The sequence below is a fragment of the Narcine bancroftii genome, chromosome 8, assembly GCF_036971445.1.
Source record: "Narcine bancroftii isolate sNarBan1 chromosome 8, sNarBan1.hap1, whole genome shotgun sequence".
Lineage (NCBI taxonomy): Eukaryota > Metazoa > Chordata > Chondrichthyes > Torpediniformes > Narcinidae > Narcine > Narcine bancroftii.
In genome coordinates, this window is record NC_091476.1 from 45455120 (window position 1) to 45476081 (window position 20962).

General features: G+C 43.7%; 1 protein-coding gene across 2 annotated transcripts in view; it reads right to left on the bottom strand.

The window, feature by feature from the left end:
* LOC138740634 (transmembrane 9 superfamily member 2-like) overlaps nucleotides 1–20962 on the bottom strand; it is a 73592-nt gene that overhangs the window by 4769 nt on the left and 47861 nt on the right. Inside the window, exons 10-16 of one of the 2 annotated variants that reach the window (XM_069893550.1) lie at nucleotides 20796–20928; nucleotides 15520–15639; nucleotides 14500–14557; nucleotides 13015–13174; nucleotides 11948–12099; nucleotides 11194–11305; nucleotides 7738–7909 (exon numbers count right to left, since the gene is read on the bottom strand). In XM_069893550.1, the coding sequence (XP_069749651.1) occupies nucleotides 7738–7909; nucleotides 11194–11305; nucleotides 11948–12099; nucleotides 13015–13174; nucleotides 14500–14557; nucleotides 15520–15639; nucleotides 20796–20928 (907 nt within the window). The remainder of the gene's footprint in view (nucleotides 1–7737; nucleotides 7910–11193; nucleotides 11306–11947; nucleotides 12100–13014; nucleotides 13175–14499; nucleotides 14558–15519; nucleotides 15640–20795; nucleotides 20929–20962) is intronic. The other variant, XM_069893549.1, reaches the window with a different exon arrangement.

Here is a 20962-nt window from a genome sequence, read left to right on the forward strand (position 1 = left end):
TTACTCCGTGAGTGTCCAGATTGTACCAGCCTCCACTACAACTCCTCGGCAATGCATTCCTGGCACCCACCACTCTGAATAAAATTTTTTAAATTACCTCTGATATCTCCCCTGAACTTTCCTCCACTCACCTCAAGCTGATGTACTCTGATATTTGCTATCATCACCCCAGGAAAAATGTGCTGGCTGTCCACCCTATCTAAGCCCCTCAATCTTGCATCCATCCATTCAGTCACCTCTCATATTTCATTAGTGCAAACCTTGCTTCATATGGAATATACTCTAATTCAAGCCACACACGTAGATCTCCTCTGCACCTTCTCCAAAGCATCTACATCCTTCCTGTAACGTGACCAGAACTGAACACAATATTCCATGTTGTACTGTTCTATGTTCTAATCTTCAGGCATACCATTTCTGATACTGTTGTTTTATTCCAGACCACATTATTCATTGAGCAGTTAGGAAAATTAAGTTCAACGCTATCCAGGTACCAAAGTCCACAACATTATTGAGTCTCAGATTATTCTCATCCCTAAGACTGGCTGAGTCATGGTCGAAATTAAATTTTGGTTCCAACATTAGCTGCATATTAATGCCAAGGCAGAATTGCAACTGATGTCTACTGCTGACCATGGGTAAATGCAATGCAGGCACCAGCAGAACAAGTGAGCTTGTGGTATTCTTCTTTTCTTCTTTGGCTTGGCTTCGCGGACGAAGATTTATGGAGGGGTATGTCCATGTCTGCTGCAGGCTCGTTGGTGACTGACAAGTCCGATGCGGGACAGACAGGCACGGTTGCAGCGGTTGCAAGGGAAAATTGGTTGGTTGGGGTTGGGTGTTGGGTATTACATCAAGCTTTAAGTCGGGAGAAAGATTAAGCAAATCATTCAAGGCAGCAATCTCCAAATTATTCCAGTGTTGTGTGCCATTGACTGCAGATATAGGATAGTGCAGAATACCATTGAGGGTTGATGCAAGGAGAAAGGGCTTTGCAGTTATTCTGGAAGGAATCGGACCTGTACAAGCCAGTCAAGTTGCACCTCAAAAAGATTGTGACAATATCCTCATGGTCCAGTTTGCCTGAGCTCTTGCCAAGGGTTTAAACTTGGTTGATAGAGGTATGGGAAGATAGAGCAAAGAAAAACAAACAGATGCTTAGTTTTATAAATAAATGTAAAAGTGTATACAAAAAGAAGAAAAAATGCTGAAATTTAAATATGTCTGAAAAACTCAGGTCAGACAACTTCTGAGTAGAGGAATACAGTTAAATGTTTACTGTTTTTCTCAAAGTGCCTGAGCTACCAAGTATTTGCAACACTTTTTTCAGTAAATTATGCTTCATCATTCAGTCCAACAGCCATTTCAAACAAACTTGAAAAAAGGCAAGTTTGGGCGAATGCTTCTTTCTGAAAGCTCTGGTCTATTTTTGCCTAATCATATCATTGCAGTCAAATTGAGAGAATTTCACTGCTACAGAGGTCTGATCAGTTGTAAGAGTCTGGTCATTTTTCATCCAACAATTGCTCATCTTTTTACACAAATTATAGCAATCTTCAAAAACATCAAGGCAAGCAGTTGCTCTTCCTCTTTATTTTAATTTTAAATCTCACTCGCTTACAAAAATAACAAATAAATTACATTTTAATCATTCTAAACAGTGATTAGAAAATTAATTATATTTGAATACTTTTTCCAGCTTTTGATAAATGGAAATTTGTGTACACTTCATTTTTTTCTTTGCATACAAATATTTATTTTTTACATAATGTATTTTTTTTTAAATCAACACACTATAATTTGAAGTTCCTGTTGCCATAACAGCCATCACCAGGAATTTATAAGTATCTATTATTCTTGTTGGTGACTAAAATGTATTTATTAACATTACACATTGAAGTTGCAAAATAGAATGCTAATTTTTCAGATACAAAGCCTTTGAAGTCACTCCTACCCACAATGGTCTGCTTCCTTATTAAATGCACAAAGAAGAAAAACATGTAGCCCTGTTTTCATTTATCTAACCCTCACGTTGCTAGATAACTTTACCTCCCATTTACTTGCTGGAACTTCAACTTATGGGGCTAAATGACATTTTCTCATCTATCCATCCCTTCCAGCTTTTGCCATAGAAAGATGGGAAAAAATACTGGAAAAAGCCATTCAGCCCTTCTAGCCTGCACCACCATTCAATGGCTGATCATGTGACCACAGAATCCTGTTCCTGCTTTCTCCCCATACCTCTTGATCCCTTTATCCACAAGGGCCACATCCAATTCCCTTTTGAATATATCTAATAAACCTGCCTCAACACTTGTGATAAGGAGTTCCATAAGTTCACAGCTCTCTGAGTGAAGAAGTTTCTCCTCATCTCAATCTCAAGTGGTTTACTCCCTATCCCGAGACTGAGTCCTTGTTCTGGACTTCCCCCAAAATCAGAAATACTCTTCCTGCATCTGACCAGTCAGAATATTCAATGTCTCAATGAGATCCCCATCTCATTCTTCTAAAGCTATAACTGTCCCAACCTCTAAATCACAGTAGGACCAGTCTCATTTAATTCCACACCTGTGGTCCTTTGGAATAGGACACTGTCAAAGCATTGCAAAGCAACCTGCAGGAAGGATTGATATAACTCAGTTTAGCTCAAGCCTTGGCACAGTAGGATCTGGGGTCAAAGACCCCTTGGAAAACACTAAGGAAGTTCAGTGATGTCAGATGTAGTGTATGATGAAGCACGGGTCCTGTGTCATGTACTTTGTGGAAAGATTTGTTCACTTCATGGGATGCTACAGCTTAGTTTATTGTACAAAACTAATTCCTCACTGAACAGAGATATTCACGGCACCTACAATGCAGTTACTTGTTCAGAAGATCTTCAAGAATCAACCAATTATCTGTAGAATTCAGTGGTAGAATGGACTTCCTGTGCACTGTTGGGATATTTATAAATTGCAAGTACTTGTTTTAATTGTTTGAGTCAATTAAAATGAATTCATTTGTTTTTTTTTCCCTGTACTTCCAGTATTTGGAGGACTTTTTCGATGTTTATTTTCAGTTTTTTTAAAATTGAGTTAACATAATAATTCCAGAATATTTGTAATTGTCAAAGGTGTGGATGTTCAACTCCGTGAATCGTGGATGAGGAAGAGTGTTAAAGGGAATTAGTAATTTTGGAATTGAGGTCAATGACTGTACAGTAGGAGTGAGGGGAATCAGTGACCCAGGTTGGTTGGAAGGCACTTGCGAAGTCAATACTGCGAGGGAGCAGCAGTTGGTTTAGAATGGAGGTTGTGAGAATAGAAATTAAATAATGGGACTTGTTTTGCTGAAGTCCCAAGTCACTAATTGCACAGGTTGTTCCAGGGACAACGGACAATGGTTGTTTTTCCAGTCAGCATGGCTTTGTGCAATGTAGGTCATGTTTAATCTTGTGGAGTTTTTTTGGGAGGTTACCAAGAGGATTGATGAAGGAAAGGCTGTGGATGTTGTTTACATAACCTTCAGTAAAGCATTTGACAAGGTCTCACACGGGAGGTTGGTTAAAAAAGTTAAGACACTATGTATCCATGGAGAGGTTGCAAAGTGGATTTGAAATTGACTATGTGGGAGAAAATAGAGAGTGGTAGTGAATGATTGCTTCTCAGAATGGAGGCATGTGACTAGTGGTGTGCCTCAGGGACCAGTATTGGGACCATTGTTGTTTGTTGTCAATATCAATGATCTGGATAATAATGTGGTCAATTAGATTAGCAGGTTTGCTGATGATACAAAGATAGGAGGCGCTGTGGATGGCGAGAAAAGTTATCAAAGCTTGTAGAGAGATCTGGATCAACTGGGAGAATGGGCCAAAAAATGGCAGATGGAGTTTAATGCAGTCAAGTATGATCTGATGCATTTTGGAAGGGCAAACCAAGGTAGGGCATACACAGAAAATGGTAGGGCACTGAAAAATGTGGAGGAGCAAAGAGATCTGGGAATACAGATACATCATTCTCTGAAGGAGGCATTATAGGTTGACAAGATTGTAAAGAAAGCTTTTGGCATCTTAGCCTCTTAAATCAAAATATTGAGTATAGGAGTTATGTTAAAATTGTTTAAGACATTGATGAACCCAGATTTGGAATATTGTATGCAGTTCTGGTTGCCTAACTACAGGAAGGATATCAATAAGATTGAAAGAGTGCAGAGAAGATTTATTAAGATGTTCCCAGGTCTTCAGGAGTTGAGTTACAGGGAAGGATTAAACAGATTAGGATTTTATTCCTTGGAACAAAGAAGAATGAGGGGATTTGACAGAGGTTTACAACATTATGAGATGTATAGGCAGAGTGGATGCGAGTAGGCTTTTTTCCACTTTTAGATTTGGGTCATAGTTTTAAGCTGAAAAGGGAAAGGTTTAGGGAGTGGTGGAAGTGTGGAATGTGGTGAATATGGGCTCAATCTTGTGCTTTAAGAATAAATTGGATAGATTCTTGGATGGAATAGATCTGAAGGGTTATGGAGTGGGAGCAGATCAGTGGTACTAGCAAAATAGTGGTTGGCACAGACTACAAGGGCCTGTTTTGTGTGCTGCAATGTTCTATGGAGAGTAGATAAGGGCAGTGGGGTTCAGCTTCAGGCAGTTGGCAGGGAATGGAGAGGTTGAGTCAATGACTATGGAACAGAGGTGAAAGCAGTCTTCGTTTAATTACCTACATTGTAATTATTTCATGTCTTATTTTGTTGCATTTAAACAATGGGATGATTTAATTTCACCCTAAATCTGCAAATAAACATCAGGTATAAAGGAAAATTGTTTTAAGAAAATTTATTAGAGTGCTCGAGGACTTGTCCAGTAAAGGGAGAGTTACGTAGCTGGATTTCCAAAAGGATATGAAGGCAAAACTTCCAAGCCATTAACAGGAACTGCACAAGGGCTGGTGGGACTGAAGTATTAGAGATGACAGCATTCCTTTATAGTTTGGGTTGCTCTAGCTTCTGAAGTGCCGTAAAACCCTTCAATATGTTTCTAGCTGCCGTGACAGGATGTTCCAGTGGTCAGTCTTTCCCAAAATTTAGCTTTCAATAAGCCAACCCATTCCCCTACATCCGGAGAGCACTAATAAACAGCTGCAAACTTAACATAAAAGGTAGTGAAAATCTACAATAAAATCCTTGAAAGGGGGTTTGGCTGGGCACATGCTGAGATATTTTCAACAGTGGGAGAACTGAGAACAAGGGGACTTAGTTAAAAAGGGGCCAGTCAGATAAAACTGAATTCTTCTGTCAGGTTAGTGAATCTCTGGAATTCCCTCACCCCCCAAAAAACTGCAGTGGGTGGAGCCCAGATGATAAGATGAATTAAAGATGGAGATAAATAAGAGTTAAAAGATCAAAGAATTGAGGGTTATGAGAAATTGGGACAGAAGAGGAGAGGAGGTCAGAAAAAAGGTGATCACACTGAATGGTAGGGCAAGATCGAGTAGCCAAGTGGCCCACTCCTGCTCACATGTGTGTTCTTATTTAAGATCAAGTGGCCTTTCTCCTCACTGAAGGAATTAAAAGTAGAGCAGCTGGGAGCACGGCCCCTGGCGACACTGGGGCCTCACAGCATGTTCCCTGGAGACAAGCCACAAACACAGCTGCCATTTGATGATCGAAGGCCCCACTCTCCACCCAGTGTTGGGTGCTGCAGCAACCCTCTGAGTACAAGGTAACAGAATAGATCAAAGCCACACATTGTTAAAGAATCCACTCATGCAAACAAAACTGAGAACTGAAGATTACTGGCAAGAACTGTACCCTACACCATTTTAACTGACAGCTCTAATCAAATACTCAACACATTATTACTCATTGTGAATTTCAAAATGCACACAAAATGTTCAAAATCTTCATACTAAATGATATGCTACTTTGTACAGTCAAGAGAGTCCAGCTACATCATGCACTTTCAGAGATTATAAACCACACTGTACATGTTAGAAGAAAGTGCATCAAAACTATTCATTGCTCCTGAACCTGAAGCCTCTGGCTCAGTGGATCTCTTTTGCCCAAAATACACACTACCCTATTGCTTTGATTTCCTTCATCACAACTAAACCCCAGCAGTTAAGCAGTTCTCATGAGGTGCACAATAAAATATTCATGCAACCACAAGAAAGCATTAAGCTTTTGCAGACTTTCTTATCTAACTTCTTAAAACAATCTTTGTTTTACTTGTGTTGTTTCCACATTTTGCTTCAACTTTTATCTTCCTGTTTATTTGATAGTGGTTGAATTCTAGTGTGTTCTATCAGTCATGGGGCTCCTATCTTTTGGCTGAGAAGAGATTTTGAAACATTGGAATAAGCACACATCAAATCAAGGAGGAAAGCTGCCACATAATGCAGCAAAGTAATGTTGGAGCTCCATGAAACTCTGGTTGGTCCATGAGAATATTATGTTCAGTCCTGTTCATCTCATTGGAGAGAGTGCAGAGATTAACCAGATGCTGCTTGGATTGGAGAACACACCTTTTGAGGAAAGTTTGAGTGAGGTAGGGTATTTCTCTTTGGAGCAACAGAGGATGAGAGGTGACTTCGAGGTGTATAAGATTATGAGAGACATTGATAGAGGAGACAGCCAGCACTTTTTTCCCAAGGTAACAACGACCAATACCTGAGGACATCAGTTTAAAGTGAGCAGAGGAAAGTTTAGCAAAGGCAGAGGTAAAAATATACACAGAGCATGGTGGGTGCCTGGAAATGCATTGACAGTGGTGGTGATGGCAGCTCATTTACAAAAGGAAACATTTAAAAGCATGAGATAGGCAAAAATGGAAGGTTATGGGCTGTTAGAGAGGGAAGAGCAAGACTGATGTGAAGTAAGTCTATTTAAGTTCAGCACAAGACTAGGCCTAAGGGCCTGTATTGTGTCCTACTTAGCCACAACTTACTTGCTCTGAACTCTTGGTCTAAATTAAAATGACTAATTTTCATTGCAAATATTAAACTTGAATTCATGATCACCAATAAAATCCAACCGTAACTGTGGTTGATGCAAGTAGCACAAACATGGAAAACACACAAATGTACACTAGTAAAAACTCAACTCTTATTGGTCAATTTCAGAAATGAATTTCAGTTTTAAAAAAAAATCTGGAAATAAAAACCCAGTTTGATTGTGGAACTTTCACTTCTTCAGTAGTGTCCTTTCCACAAGTTAACTTACCACCCTGGCTCTCTACTTGACCTCAATGCCCTCCGAGGTAGTCCAACAGAAAACTATTGCATCAGGTCCCCAATCAGTGGTTCAGGAAAGCAGCCCACTCTGTCAGCTGCACTTCAGTGAGACCAACTTTCAGGTTCCTGTCCTGTGGTTCAGGGAAGCAGTTCACTCTGTCAGTTACAATCCAGTGAGCCCCAACCCTCAGGTTCTCAACCTGTGGTTCAAGGGAAGCAGCAGACTGTCAGCTACACTAGAGTGAGGCCCTTCCCTCGGGTTCCTGACCCATGGTTCAGGGAAGCATTTCACTTTGCACTCCAGCGAGCCCCAACCCTCAGGAAATGCAATTAAACAGCTCCTGAATGAACCCCATAGAAGTGCTCTCAAACTGCCCTTGCTTGGTGCTAATCTTCCTTTCCATTGTAATCCTGTACTCTTTACACGCCGGTATGAATGTTTGATATAACCTGTTCGTCTGTTCAGAGAAGAACCCTTCTCATTGTGCGTGGTGTAATGTGACAAATTAATAAAATTAATTTACAATCTTACCTGTAAAGAGAAAAAAAATCAAGACCATGATGAGCGTGTAGCCGAAGTATAATATTGTGCTTGCTGCACCAGATATTTGAAGCTTGGAGAAGAAGTAATGAACAGCATACACAAAGAAGTAAACAGCTGTAAAGCCACTTGTCAGGAATGACCTCCACCACCAGTGGTAATCCTGCAAAAGAAATCAGCGTCACAAGTCTATTAAGCAGAAAATAAATCACATACCAAGATGGTATGGAAGCACTAAGATGCAGTTCATTTATTTTGTGAAGAATTATTAAATTAGAATTGATTTCTTTATGGACATGATTAAAAATTTATTTTAAATGTGCAATAACATTAAATCAGATTTAGCTTACAAAGGCATGTCACCGCATGAGAAATGAATCAAAGTGTGCTTTCTTCACTACTCTGTAAAGGAGGTTTTTTGTTGGAGTTTTGCCTCTAGCCCCATTAAAAGTTGGGACTCATTAGCCCATTTCAAAAAGAAACCCAGATGGTCAGACTTATCCTGCATTTTCCCACAGATCACCCTTGCATCACCTACAGTAACCACCAGGTGGCAGGCAGCATCAGGGCAGGAGACCAATTCTCTGCTTCCTGACAATAACTGACACAGTTATCCACCCAACCATGCATTTTAGTCATCCAAGCAGCTCTGGACTTGACCATCTCACTTTTCCCTGGGGTGCACCTGAACCATCTCCATTTCAAGGTTGTACACAGTTCAATGGCAAATTTAACCTACAATTTCACTCTCATGGGTATGGGCCAAATTAGGTTCCTTTATAATCATGTACCCTAAAAAGGTACAAAGAGATGCCACGAGTCCAGTCCCCCAAGAGAAGCAAAAGAGTCGCTTCAGAAACATTTAAACCTGTATGAGGCCATCAGTATAACAACCAGGCAATAGGACCCCACAGAAGAGCGCTGCAAGAGGCTCCCTGCTCCCCCACCAGAGGCAACATGGCTATTATTGCAGCTGCACCATTTCTTGGTATAATTAATTTGCAATGATATGAAGTATTCCAGTACTTTTGAGAACTTCCCAAAATTTAAGGAGTAATGGTACTGCTTCCACATCTCTAAGTCAGTGGCAAGTGCAAGAGCATGCAGGCAAGAGGAAAGAAAATTAAAACTGAAGATGCTGGAATCAGTCTTGACAAAGGGTCTCAACCCATGACATCGATTCCCTGAAACACTGACATCGCAAAGACACACACACTGGTAGTTAATGCTGAGTGAATAGGGTTGGGGATGGGCATGAGAGAGAATGAATTACAAATAAGGGGTAAGAACTGGCTTTATTTGTAAAGAATAGGATTGCACAAGAACGTGTGGTTGATTAGTGTTTGTATTTCTATATGTACAAGCTAATGCAATATTTTATAAGGGCCTTGAGACACCACGAGGCAGCAAACCATTAAATTCCCCCTTGGCCCAGGTTTACAACATCCTATTATTTATTCTTCAAAGAGTTTTTAAAATCCCAGCTGGTTCTCAATTGCCCACTAAAAATAACAAGAACCACCCCATAGCCTTAATTTGTAATAAACATGCAATTTGTTGGTTTTAAAAACTTGCCAACTGAACACGTTTCTGAATTAAACCACATTACAAGAGGAAAAGATATCAATGCAGCCAGAATTCACTTTGGATTCAAGGCAAATACCAAGCATTACTGCAAACAGCTTTTGGGACTGGTGCAGTCCAAGATCCTGGAGATCATCCCATTTCAGGGATTCCCACACCTCTTAAATTCAGCTGTATCCAAAACCCATCAACTTCAAAGGCATCTGGTAACTGAGAAGCACATATTCTCTAGTAGACTGTCCCCTTGTCCTCAGATTATGACCCCTGGTCCAGTCACAAAATGACAATGGTTACAGATCATTCACCTGTCAAGTCCACCCCAGTACTATTCAACAACATGCAAGGAATCCCACGCCATAAGAGGAACTTCTTGATCAGCACACTAAGTCCTCTTGCAATCCTTGATTTCTCCAAGATCACCTCTTAGTGACACCAGTAAACACATCAATCTTCCTCAATCCTTCCATTAGATCAAGCCACCCCCCCCACCCCCCCCCCCTCATCCATTTTAGGTATACAATCTAGGTTGCATTAAGCCAGTCAGTCAATGTTGTCATTCAACAAAAATACACCAGAAATTCTACTGAGTCCATTCTTTTCTTTCCTTCTCCTTCCATCAACTTAGGTAATGTTTGTTGGGGGGGGGGGGGGGAGAGAAAAAGTCACTGTTTATGTGTGAAAAAGTAAAAGTGTATATCATGGCTAATGTGATTTATGGTGTGAAAAATAAAAAATTTAAAAAAAACCTTCCATTAGATCACTCGAGGAGCTCCCTTTGTAAATCACCACTCCAGCCTAAGGATATCTTGGGCTGGGAGTCAGCAAAATCACATTGGAGTTCTGACAGTGTGATCCTACTACCACCGTCATTCTCAGCAAGAGTGCTGCACAGAAACAGATTCTTCAGCCCATAATCTCTGTATCGAATATGATGACCAGGTCAAACTAAAACTCTGCTGCTAGTAAATAATAAGCATCATTCTATTCATGGCCATCAAGAAGCCTCTGAAAGGCTAAATATCTTCTTCCTGGCAGACCGTTCCAGGCACCCACCACTGAGTAAAAACGTCCCACACATTGTTTTAACGATCCCCATCATCCACACTTTAAATGAATGTCCTCTAGTAGGTGACATTTTTACCCTGGGAAAATATTCAGACTGTTCACCCAATCAATTGTATAAACTACAATCAAGTCACCAGAGGCACCCTTTCCACAGGAGGCACCTCTGGTTGAGAGGACATGTGGAACTGTGTGGTGGAATGCAAGAACTGGCAGTTGAGGTGAGTGGTGGTTAGTTTTGAGTGAATAAAAAAGGAGGGTGGAGTGCAGCGGAATGGCCTTTTTGAAAGGTACTGCTGCCTTGACAATGTGCTGCTGGTTGTCTCAGGTGTTGATGTTGGTAAATATACGCGAGTTAGCTTAACTTCTGCAGTCAGAGAAATGCTTGAAACTATCATTAAGGAAGAAATAGCGAGACATTTGAATAGAAATTGTTCCATCAGGGAGATGCAACATGGATTTAAGAAAGGCAGTTGTTTGACAAATTTACCGGAGTTCTTTGAGGATATAATGAGTGCAATGGATAGAGGGGAACAGGTGGATGGATGTTGTGTATGTGGATTTCGATAAAAAGGCTATTTATTCTAAATACGGAATGTTTAATTAAGTCCACGGTAATGAACCTGACATTTTCTCTGCTGACCTATAGAATAAAAAAAAATAGAACGGTCACACAGATTCACCACAGGTACAGTTAACCTCAGCGAGAGAGTATTTGATGTAATAACATTTAAGTAGGATGTGTTGCTTTATAAACAAACACTGAATGCAGCCCGAGGCAGTGAAGCTGAGAGTACAAACCTCTGCACAAAGGTGGAAGTAACAGAGCAGGATGGTGGCTTCTGAACAAGTGATGAGGAGTATGATGAACACCAAGAACAGGAAACCAAACATGTAATACATCTGATGGGACCTGAAACACAATGGTTAAAGCTTAAGTCTTAGCAAATTGCCTTCAACAATACAACTGAACACAATGCCTTGGCTATAAAAGTAACTATAATGAATATAATTTCTGGAAACCTGAAATGAACCTGGAAACATTGGGAAATATAGGCCGGTGAGCCTCACAAGTTGGAAGGAAATCATTGGAGAGAAGACTTTGCCCATTGAGCTTCATCTGCAGGAAATGCTGAAAGTCTCCCAAGGTGAAGAAAGAAATATTGAATGCTTCAAGTTAACAACATTTCTGAAGATTCAGATGCATGGTCATTAAATATTTCTCTCAACAGAGGCTGCAAGGTAAAGTTCTAAACTGGCTACGGAAAACACTGCCCTTCGTATTATTAGAAAGGTTGCTGTGAACCTATTGTGTTTGCCAAACGCAGGTTTAGTGCATTCCTCCAACAGGTGAAACTGATGAACCTACAACCTTCATTCTCTTACAAATGAAAATGAAGCGAGCAAATTATTTCTGAAATATTTATACATACATTACATCTTTATGTATTGATGTGATTATTGTGTACTATGAGGTCCGGAGAAGCACTATTTTCATCTTAAGGTATAATATTTGTCTCACAGACACAATGAATAAAGCTTTGTTTTAACTCACCAGATGCTGTTCAGAATGAAAAACAGCTGGATAAAAATGCAGCCAAAGGGCAGGATACCACCCATGACAATGCCCGGTAAAGGTTTGGTGAAGAAGGATTGCTCAGGGATTTGGCGTGGGATCTGGTTTGTACGGACAGGGTGATCAATGGGCTGAAATCAAATTGCACTAAATCAGTTACACACATCAATGACACTGATAACATCATTCATCTCATTTAGTGGTCTGATGTTATGGAAAGAGAAAATCAAACAAGCACACAAAACCCCCTGGAACTGACAAATACTTCAAACTTCAGTAGGGGTTTCGACAGGGGATTAGAATAGTCTTGAACCATATTCAATCCTGATCCTTTATATGAAGTTTCATCAAAATATTTATCTTGTTCTGCCTTTGCTGGTCTTCCAAATAAATGCCATCTACAATCACCTCTCAGCATTCCACAACTATCGATTCTCACTTCTCCCGCTGAGACTTTGTTTCAACTGAAAATTCCAAATATTTGCTGTACTCAAACACTGAAATTTTTGCGTAAAGAATCAAGGAAAAACAGATCTTTGTGATTGAAAGCTGGTCTGCAATCTGTACCGTCAATGAGTACAGAATCATGGAGTATATTGGCACTCAAGGGAAGTGGGTAATTATGCACATCTCCTGACCAAACAATATAGATGTCTGCTCCTCAAGCTCCCATGCACACATTTGAAGGATTCGCTTTTTTTTAAAAATCAGTATTTCACCACTTTTCCTGTAATCCATCATGTTGTTTTGAATATTTTTTGCAGGAAAAAAAAAACAAAATTAAAATACAAATCACAACTCAGATTAGGAAGGATAGTTGATTCTGTTTCATGCCATGACCCTGTAATTGTTCAGGGGAGTTTAGTGCCATGTCCTCTGATCGACCTTCTGAAAAACATTGTTGTTGAAAGGTGGGTGATGACACCCAAATTCAAGATATTCCCCTCACAAATTTGGCTGGTTCTGCTGCCTACTCCAACTGAGAATTTATCTTTCTCAGTTTTGTGCATGGAAAGAACATTTATATTAAATATTATTAAGCTCACCCTTTTCTTAAATCCAAAATAGGCACCAACAAAAGTCAATGGTACGGATATTCCAAACCACATAGCTAAAATAGCTACAAGTGTTCCAAAGGGGATGGCTGCAGATGATCCTTTCACCCAGAGGATGAGGTTTGTGATAAAGAAATCGATGAAGACAATTCTGCGAACAACAGCAATGCATCATTACTATCTGACCATGGCCCCAAAATCAAAGATCAGATACATCATTCCCACTTTTAAGTGCATTTGACACTGCATTTAATGAATCAGATTAACTCAGTTGCCTTCATCAGTCTGAGTGCTGATTGCAGGAGTTGAGATGTCATGTCACAGCTGTTGTGCACACACTGGCAAGGACACATATGGAGTATTGAGACCAGACAAGTTCTAGCTTTCCTAACAAAAGACATCATTGCATCAGAAGGGTTCAGAAAGCATACAAAAGGATGTTGCCAGTACTGGAGGATTCAAGTTACAGGACACTTGAACTTATAAGTTAGGAGCATAAAAGACTGAGCGGTGATCTTATCGAGGGATACAAAATGGTGGGGGGGGATGTGAAAAAGGTAGTCAGTCTTTTCCTTGCAGATGGGGAGTATAAAACTAGAGCGCAATGATGAAATGAGAAAGATTTTTAAATGGACTAGAGAACCAAGAGGGAAAACTTTTACCATACAAAGGGATGTGAAAATATCAAATGAGCTGCCAGAGGAGGCAGGCACAATAACATTTAAAAGACATTTGAACAGGTACATGGATAACAAAGGTTTGGAGAAATATGAACCAAAACAGGCAGATGGACTGGCTTAGATAGGCAACTTATTTGGCGCACACAAGTAGGGTTATAGGGCCTGGTTCTGTGCTCTTTAGCTCTACAAGAAGTCCAGTTAAAATTCAGGGCAACAGGAAAGGTGAAAAGGACATCAGATTGATAACTGGGAGAGTCCAGTTTTAATTTTGTTTTATTTTGGAAAAACACTAATTTAAACTGGTGAAAGGGTCACCACCAGACCAACACTGTGGTATTGGCACACAAGGGCAATTTATTTTCAGTTTAAATGTTCAAGTGTTTTTAAAATGAATTGGGGTAGAACACCGGAAGCCCAAGTGATTAAGCATTGCTTCTTCATCTTAATTAAGGCTGTCACCTTAACAGCAGTGGTGATTGTGATCCAACAACTATGCAACATTACAGCACAAAACTAGCTTCTTCTGAATGCATCCAAAGTAATATTTACACAAAATTCCTTCAATAACCAAAACTAAAATTCCAAGAGATTGCGTAGGACTTATGGAAAGAGTCTAAACACATGGATTCATCAACACAAAACTGCACATTAATCAAGAATAAATTGATTTCATTCTTTCAACAAAATAATTCTTTTATAAAATGACTATTAATTTAGACAAAACATATGCATCAAAATACAACAGTTAAATAGGGATGGCATGATAAATTACAGAAATACAATGAGAAGCACTAACCCAGGGCAAAGGAAAGACGTTAAGAGGACATTGGTTTTCCACTTTTCACCACCGAATGCTATGGAAAAAAATATATATATTAATCATACCAGAAGAGATTACGAGAAACCAAAATCTTCTTTCTGCTTTGGGTACCATAGCCTTCAGAATTTAAAACAAACCATGTAATATTTGACTTTTCTTTATAATATTGGAATGCAGGGTTTTTGCCTCAAAGTCTAATGTAATAAGCAGAATCAATTCTCAGTTCAAACTGATAAACATGAGTTAGCTGCTTTTATGGACAGTGACTGAATTAATTTCTAACCCAGAATTAATTTCTAACCGCTAAGCTTGTCATTACCAGGGTTAAATGTTAATTGACTTCTTTCAAATAGATCACCAAACATTAAATTGACAAACCCATTGAAAAACAACAAACACATGAAAACAGAAATGCTGGAGGAACTCAGCAGGTCTCGCAGCATCCTTATGAGGGTAAAGTTATATAAACAACGTTTCGGGCCTGAGTCCCTCTTCAAGCTCTGAGCAAAAAGCAGGCAAGCGCTTGAATAAAAAGGCTGGGAGGAGGGACAAAAAAAAGACAGGGAAAGGACCACAGGCACACAGCCAAAAAAGTGATAATTGGACAGATGGGTGTTGGGGAAGGAGAGGAAAGGTGAGAATTTGTCAGGGGAAACAGTGTACACCAAGGTCCAGAGAAATGCAGTTTCGTCAAATTGCACCTATACAGTTAGATAATGAGAAACTTAAACGAGTCAGTGCAATGGTGCAGGGGAGGATTGCTGCAAAACTCCATGTTTCCTTCCCACACATGTACATCCTCAGCATGTGTTAAGTCAAGCCCTTATTGCCACTTGAATGGGGGAGTGCTGCAATATTCAGCCCAGTATTTGTCAACATTTTGTGCAACAAAGATTGACTCAAAATCTTTTGCATCTTTGGATCACACCACAGTGTGGCTGAGTTACTGCGACACCAGTAGAGCAGAGAACAAGTTGCTACTCAGAGCACACTTACTCTTGTACATTCGAGCAGAAACATATCCTGCAGGTGTTCCTAGCAAGACCCAGAGGACAACAGCACAAGTCATCAATGCTCCTCGGTTTGCAGGTGAAAGGAATCCAAGGCATGCAAGGACTGCAGGGCAATAAAGAGAAACAGATCAATGTGCAGAGAAATACCATTTTTTAAATCTTTCCAGGTTTCTGCAGGCCAAGAGCTGACATCTCTGAACAAAAGCAAGTTTTATTCTGATTCTAAAATATGTCAATCAACAATGTGAATCATTTCCCATGCATTTAATCATTTAATGCATCAGCATTAATCCTGACTTGTCCATGAACTTGCCAGAAGTTGACCTAACATTAGTGAAATGAGTGTAAGTGATGGAGAAGATAACCATTTCATTCAGACTATATCCTTTCACAGGCAGTACAGCTGCAGTTGCCACTATTTGTTTAGACTTCACAAGTTTTTTTATTACTTTTCATTCAACTGTTAACTTAGATTTGAATGATGAACTTTTAAAGCTGTTTAAAAAACTATTATCAGAACTTATTCCACCCTCCTGGCCAATACTGTTCCCTTTCAGCTCCAATACAAATGACAAAGCAACAAACCACTTTCAAACTTACAAACTCAGTTAAACCATCAACTCCACTCTCACTCTGCCCCTTACCAAACTGGTTGAAAATGATATTTGAAATGTTGCTGTTTTCAGGAACCATACCAGTGTGGCGGCTCACTACAAGGCAGGCGAACCAGCCCCACTTGTAAGCCATGCGGCAGGGCAGCCAGCCAAAATGGCGCCGTCGGGGGGGTTTCCATTCCTTCCACCTCGGGGCTCAGAAACCCGTGCTTGGGGACCACGTCAGGACGCATCAGGACGTGATGCGCTGACCACGTCAGGACGCATCAGGACGTGATGCGCTGACCACGTCAGGACGCATCAGGACGTGATGTGCTGACCACGTCAGGACGCATCAGGACGTGATGCGCTGACCACGTCAGCGCCCTCCAGCGCAGTTTTCAGCCAGGTCCGGGCTGGGAGTATAAGTGCAGCCCAGCAGCCTGCAATAAACTAGTCTGCTCACTGAGCTCAACCCGTCTGGTTGCATGTGTTATTACAGGAGCAGTGTAGACACCGCTACAGTTGGTGACCCCGACTGGTTCAAACGTCTTTGAATCCATCATGAGCGAGACCGGGGTCAGCGCTATAGCCGTGAAACTGCCTGAATTCTGGGTTCGGGAGCCGGAGACCTGGTTTGGCCACACAGAAGCCCAGTTTCACCTCCGCCAGATTTTGTCCAACACGACCAAATTCTACCATGTGGTTGCTGCCCTGGACCAGGCCACCGCCAGACGCGTGCTGCACCTTGTCCAGCACCCACCCGCCAAGGACAAGTACAAGACCATCAAGCGAGTGCTTACAGGGTCCCTCGGACAATCCAGACACCAGTGTGCTGCTTGGGTGCTGTACCTCAACACACCCTGGGGAACAGGTCCCCAAGGGGACTGATGGATGAGATCCTCATATTCATGGGTGAGCACACCAACTGCCCACTTTTTGAGCACATCTTCCTCGAACATATGCCCTGGACATCCGCCCGCTGCCAGTTCAGGAGACCTTCACTGACCCGAGGAAGGTCGCCCAGAAGGCCTAAGAGCTATGGCTCGCACGATTCTCGGAAGGTTCTGTGGTCCAGCAGGTCACGAGGCATAGGCATGACCACACCAAGCCTGCCCCTAGCGCTGCGGTAGAGCACCCGGCCCCTGCAGGGGCCCCCAATAGAATAACCAAGGCCACAGCATCCGCTTCAGGCCTCTGCTTCTACCACCAGCACTGGGGAGTCAAGGCTCGGAAGTGTCGTCAGCCATGCTCGTTCCAGGGAAACGACCAGGCTGGCCGCTGTTAATGGCTGAGGCAGCTGGCCAAGGACACAGCCTTCTCTACCTGCGGGACTCAGTCAGTGGCCGGCGGTTCCTCGTTGACACTGTAGCCCAAATCAGCGACATCCCGGCCATGCCCATCGAATCCAGGAACCGACTTCTTGGATCTCCCCTCCGTGCGGCCAACACAACGGCAATCCTGACGTATGTAGACAAGTCAGTCGACTTCCAGATCAGCCAACGGAATTTCGCGTGGAGGTTCACCGTCTCATCCCTCCCGACTGCCATCCTGGGTGCAGACCTCCTCCTCGCACACGGGCTTCTGGTAGACATTAGAGGTAGACACTTGGTGGACGCCTGTACCTTCCAGGCTGTTTGCCTTGACGCCTCCCATTTGGAGCAACCACAGATGGCCACAATCAGCACGCCCAGAGACAAGTTCCAGCAGATCCTGGATGAGTTCCCAACACTCCTCAATCCACAGTTCTCCACTGCCTTGCTGCACCACGGGGTGTTCCACCACATCCCCACCCAGGGCCCGCCAGTTCACGCCAAGACACGCCAGCACCTGCCTGACAAGCTCCAAGTAGCGAAGGAGGAGTTTTCGCACCTGTTGGAACTGGGGATCATTTGGCGGTCCAACAGCCCATGGGCCTCGCCGCTCCACCTGGTCCCGAAAGCCTCTGGCGGCTGGCGTCCCTGTGGAGACTATCGACAGCTCAACAAGGCAACCATTCCTGTCCGTTACCCCATCCCTCACATCCAGGACTTTACGGCCAACCTGCACGGCACGAGGGTCTTCTCCAAGGTTGACCTAGTGCGTGGATATCACAAAATCCCAGTGCACCCTGAGGACATACCCAAGATGGCCATCATCACCCCATTTGGCCTGTTCGAATTCCTGCGCAAGCTGTTCGGGCTCAAGAACGCCACTCAGATCTTCCAGCGCCTCATGACTCTTGTGGGCAGGGACTTGGATTTCGTCTTTATTTATTTGGACGACATCCTTGTCGCCAGCAAGGACCGAGTGCAACACAAGGCCCACCTACATGCCCTTTCCTCCTGGCTGGCCGACTTTGGCCTTACCATCAACTAGCCAAGTGCCAGTTCAGGAAAGAGTCCATTCAGTTCCTGGGCCATACCATCATAGCCAAAAGAGCCTCGCCCGCCGCTGCGAAGGTTGCCACTATCAGGGAGTTCCCACGCCTGAACAGCCTCAAGGGGATGCAGGAGTTCGCAGGTATGGTCAACCTTTACAACCGCTTCATCCCGGGAGCCGCGTGCATCATGCAGCCGTTGTTCGCCCTCATCGCAGCCAAGCACAAGACACTCGCTTGGAACCTAGAAGCCTACACCATATTAGAGGCCACCAAGGACACCCTTGTGAAGGCCGCCATGCTTGCCCACCCGCACACCGACCTGCATATGGCACCCTCTGTCGATGCCTCTGCCACAGCCATCAGTGCCGTCCTGGAGAAGCAGGTGAATGGGCATTGGAAGCCGCTGACATTCTTCAGCCACCTGATCCGCCCACTGGAACGCAAGTATAGTGCCTTCGACCTCGAGTTACTGGACATGTACCTGGCGGTATGGCATTTCCGCTATTTTTTGGAGGAGAGGACTTTTACCATCTTCACCAATCACAAACCCCTCAACCAGGCACTCGCGATGGCAAAGGATCCCTGGTCGGCCCACCAGCAGCGTCACCTCTCCTTCGTGTCGGATTTACCACCGACATTCGGCACAAGGCGGGGAATGATAATGTGGTTGCCAAACACTCTCACGACCGGCCATCTGCACGCTGACGCCTGGCCTCGACTTCGACCAGCTCACCCGGGACCAGGAAGCTGATGAGGATACGAGGGCCTTCAAGACCTCCATCACCAGCCTGCGGTTCCGAGATCTCCCAACTCCGAGTGGCAAAGGCACTATCCTGTGCGATATCTCCTTGGGCACCCCAAGGCCAACGGTTCCGCAGCAGAGGCGCAGGCAGGTCTTCCGTCACATCCACGACCTTTCACATCCGTTCATCAGGTCCACAGTCCGGAAGGTGGCAGAGCGGTTCGAATGGCATGGGCTGCGGAAGCAGATCGTTGGCTGAGCCAGAACAGGTACCCATGGCCAGACGTCCAAGGTGCACAGGCACACCAGGGCTCATGTACAGGAGTTCGAGCACGTCCGGGAACGGTTCAGCCACATTCACATGGACATCGTTGGGCCCTTACTCATTTCCCGGGGCAACTATTACCTGTTTACGGTGGTGGACCACACCATTCGTTGGCCCAAGGTGATCCCAATGCCAGACGCCTCCACCGACTCCTGCTCTCAAGCCCTGTTGCATGGTTGGATCGCCCAGTTCGGCGTCCCGGGTCACCTCACCAGCAATCGGGGCGCCCAATTCACATCTGCACTCTGGGCACAGGTTGAGGATACAGCTACACTGCACCACGGCCTACCACCCACAGGCCAATGAACTGGTCGAACGTCTGCACCACCACCTTAAGTCGGTGCTCGTGGCCCGCCTCACTGGTCCCGAATGGACGGATGAGCTGCCTTGGGTGCTCCTGGGTATCTGCTCCACTCCCAAGGAAGATCTGCAGGCGTTATCAGCTGAGCTGGTCTACGGTGCGCCACTGGCACTACCTGATGAGTTTGTCAATGCACCTCACAATCCCCAGCAGTTGCCGCACGAACTACTTCCTCACCTCAGGGCACACTTGGACTCCTTCAAACCCCCACCACCGCCCAGGCATGGCACCCATCCATCTCACGTTCCTAGCGAGCTGCTTTCCGCGGAGTTCGTTTTCGTTCGGCAGGGACCGACCGCGGCACCTCTGCAGCAACCGTACGAGGGGTTGTTCAGGGTTAAACAGCGTTCCGGCTCAACGTTCAGGCTGGACTTGGGTGGCAGGCATGAGCTGTTTACCATGGACAGGCTGAAGCCAGTGCACCTGGATCCCACCAAGCCCATGGTCGTTGCCCAGCCCAAGAAGTGAGACCACCCAGCAAAAAAAGGACATTAGCACCGGTTCTGGGGGGGCTGTGTTGCGGCTCACCACTAGGCAGACGAACCGGCCCCGCCTGTAAGCCACGTGGCAGGGCAGCTGGCCAAAATTGTGCTGTCGGGGGTTTCCCTTCCTACCAGCTCGGGGCTCAGAAACCCACGCTTAGGCACATTGTGACGCCCGGGTGATGTCAGCGCCTTCCAGTGCAGTTCTCAGTGAGGTCCAGGCTGGGAGTATAAGTGCTGCCCAGCAGCCTGCAATAAACTAGTCTGCTCACTGAGCTCAACCCGTCTGGTTGCGGGTATTATTGCAGGAGCAGTGTAGCCGCCGCTACACCAGAAACATTCACATGCACAAACATGACTCATGTATTGGGATTAAATAACATTCAACACTTACAAAGAGTGATAAACATCATGATGAAGATCTGTGTTCCTTGACCAAGGAAAACTGATAAAAGCATTCCCTTCCTGGGTGGTCTGAAGATATCCCCATGCACTAGCTTCCAACCAAATTCTTCCTGGGCATCCTCCTGCAAAGATTTCATATGGACAGTGCATCAGTAT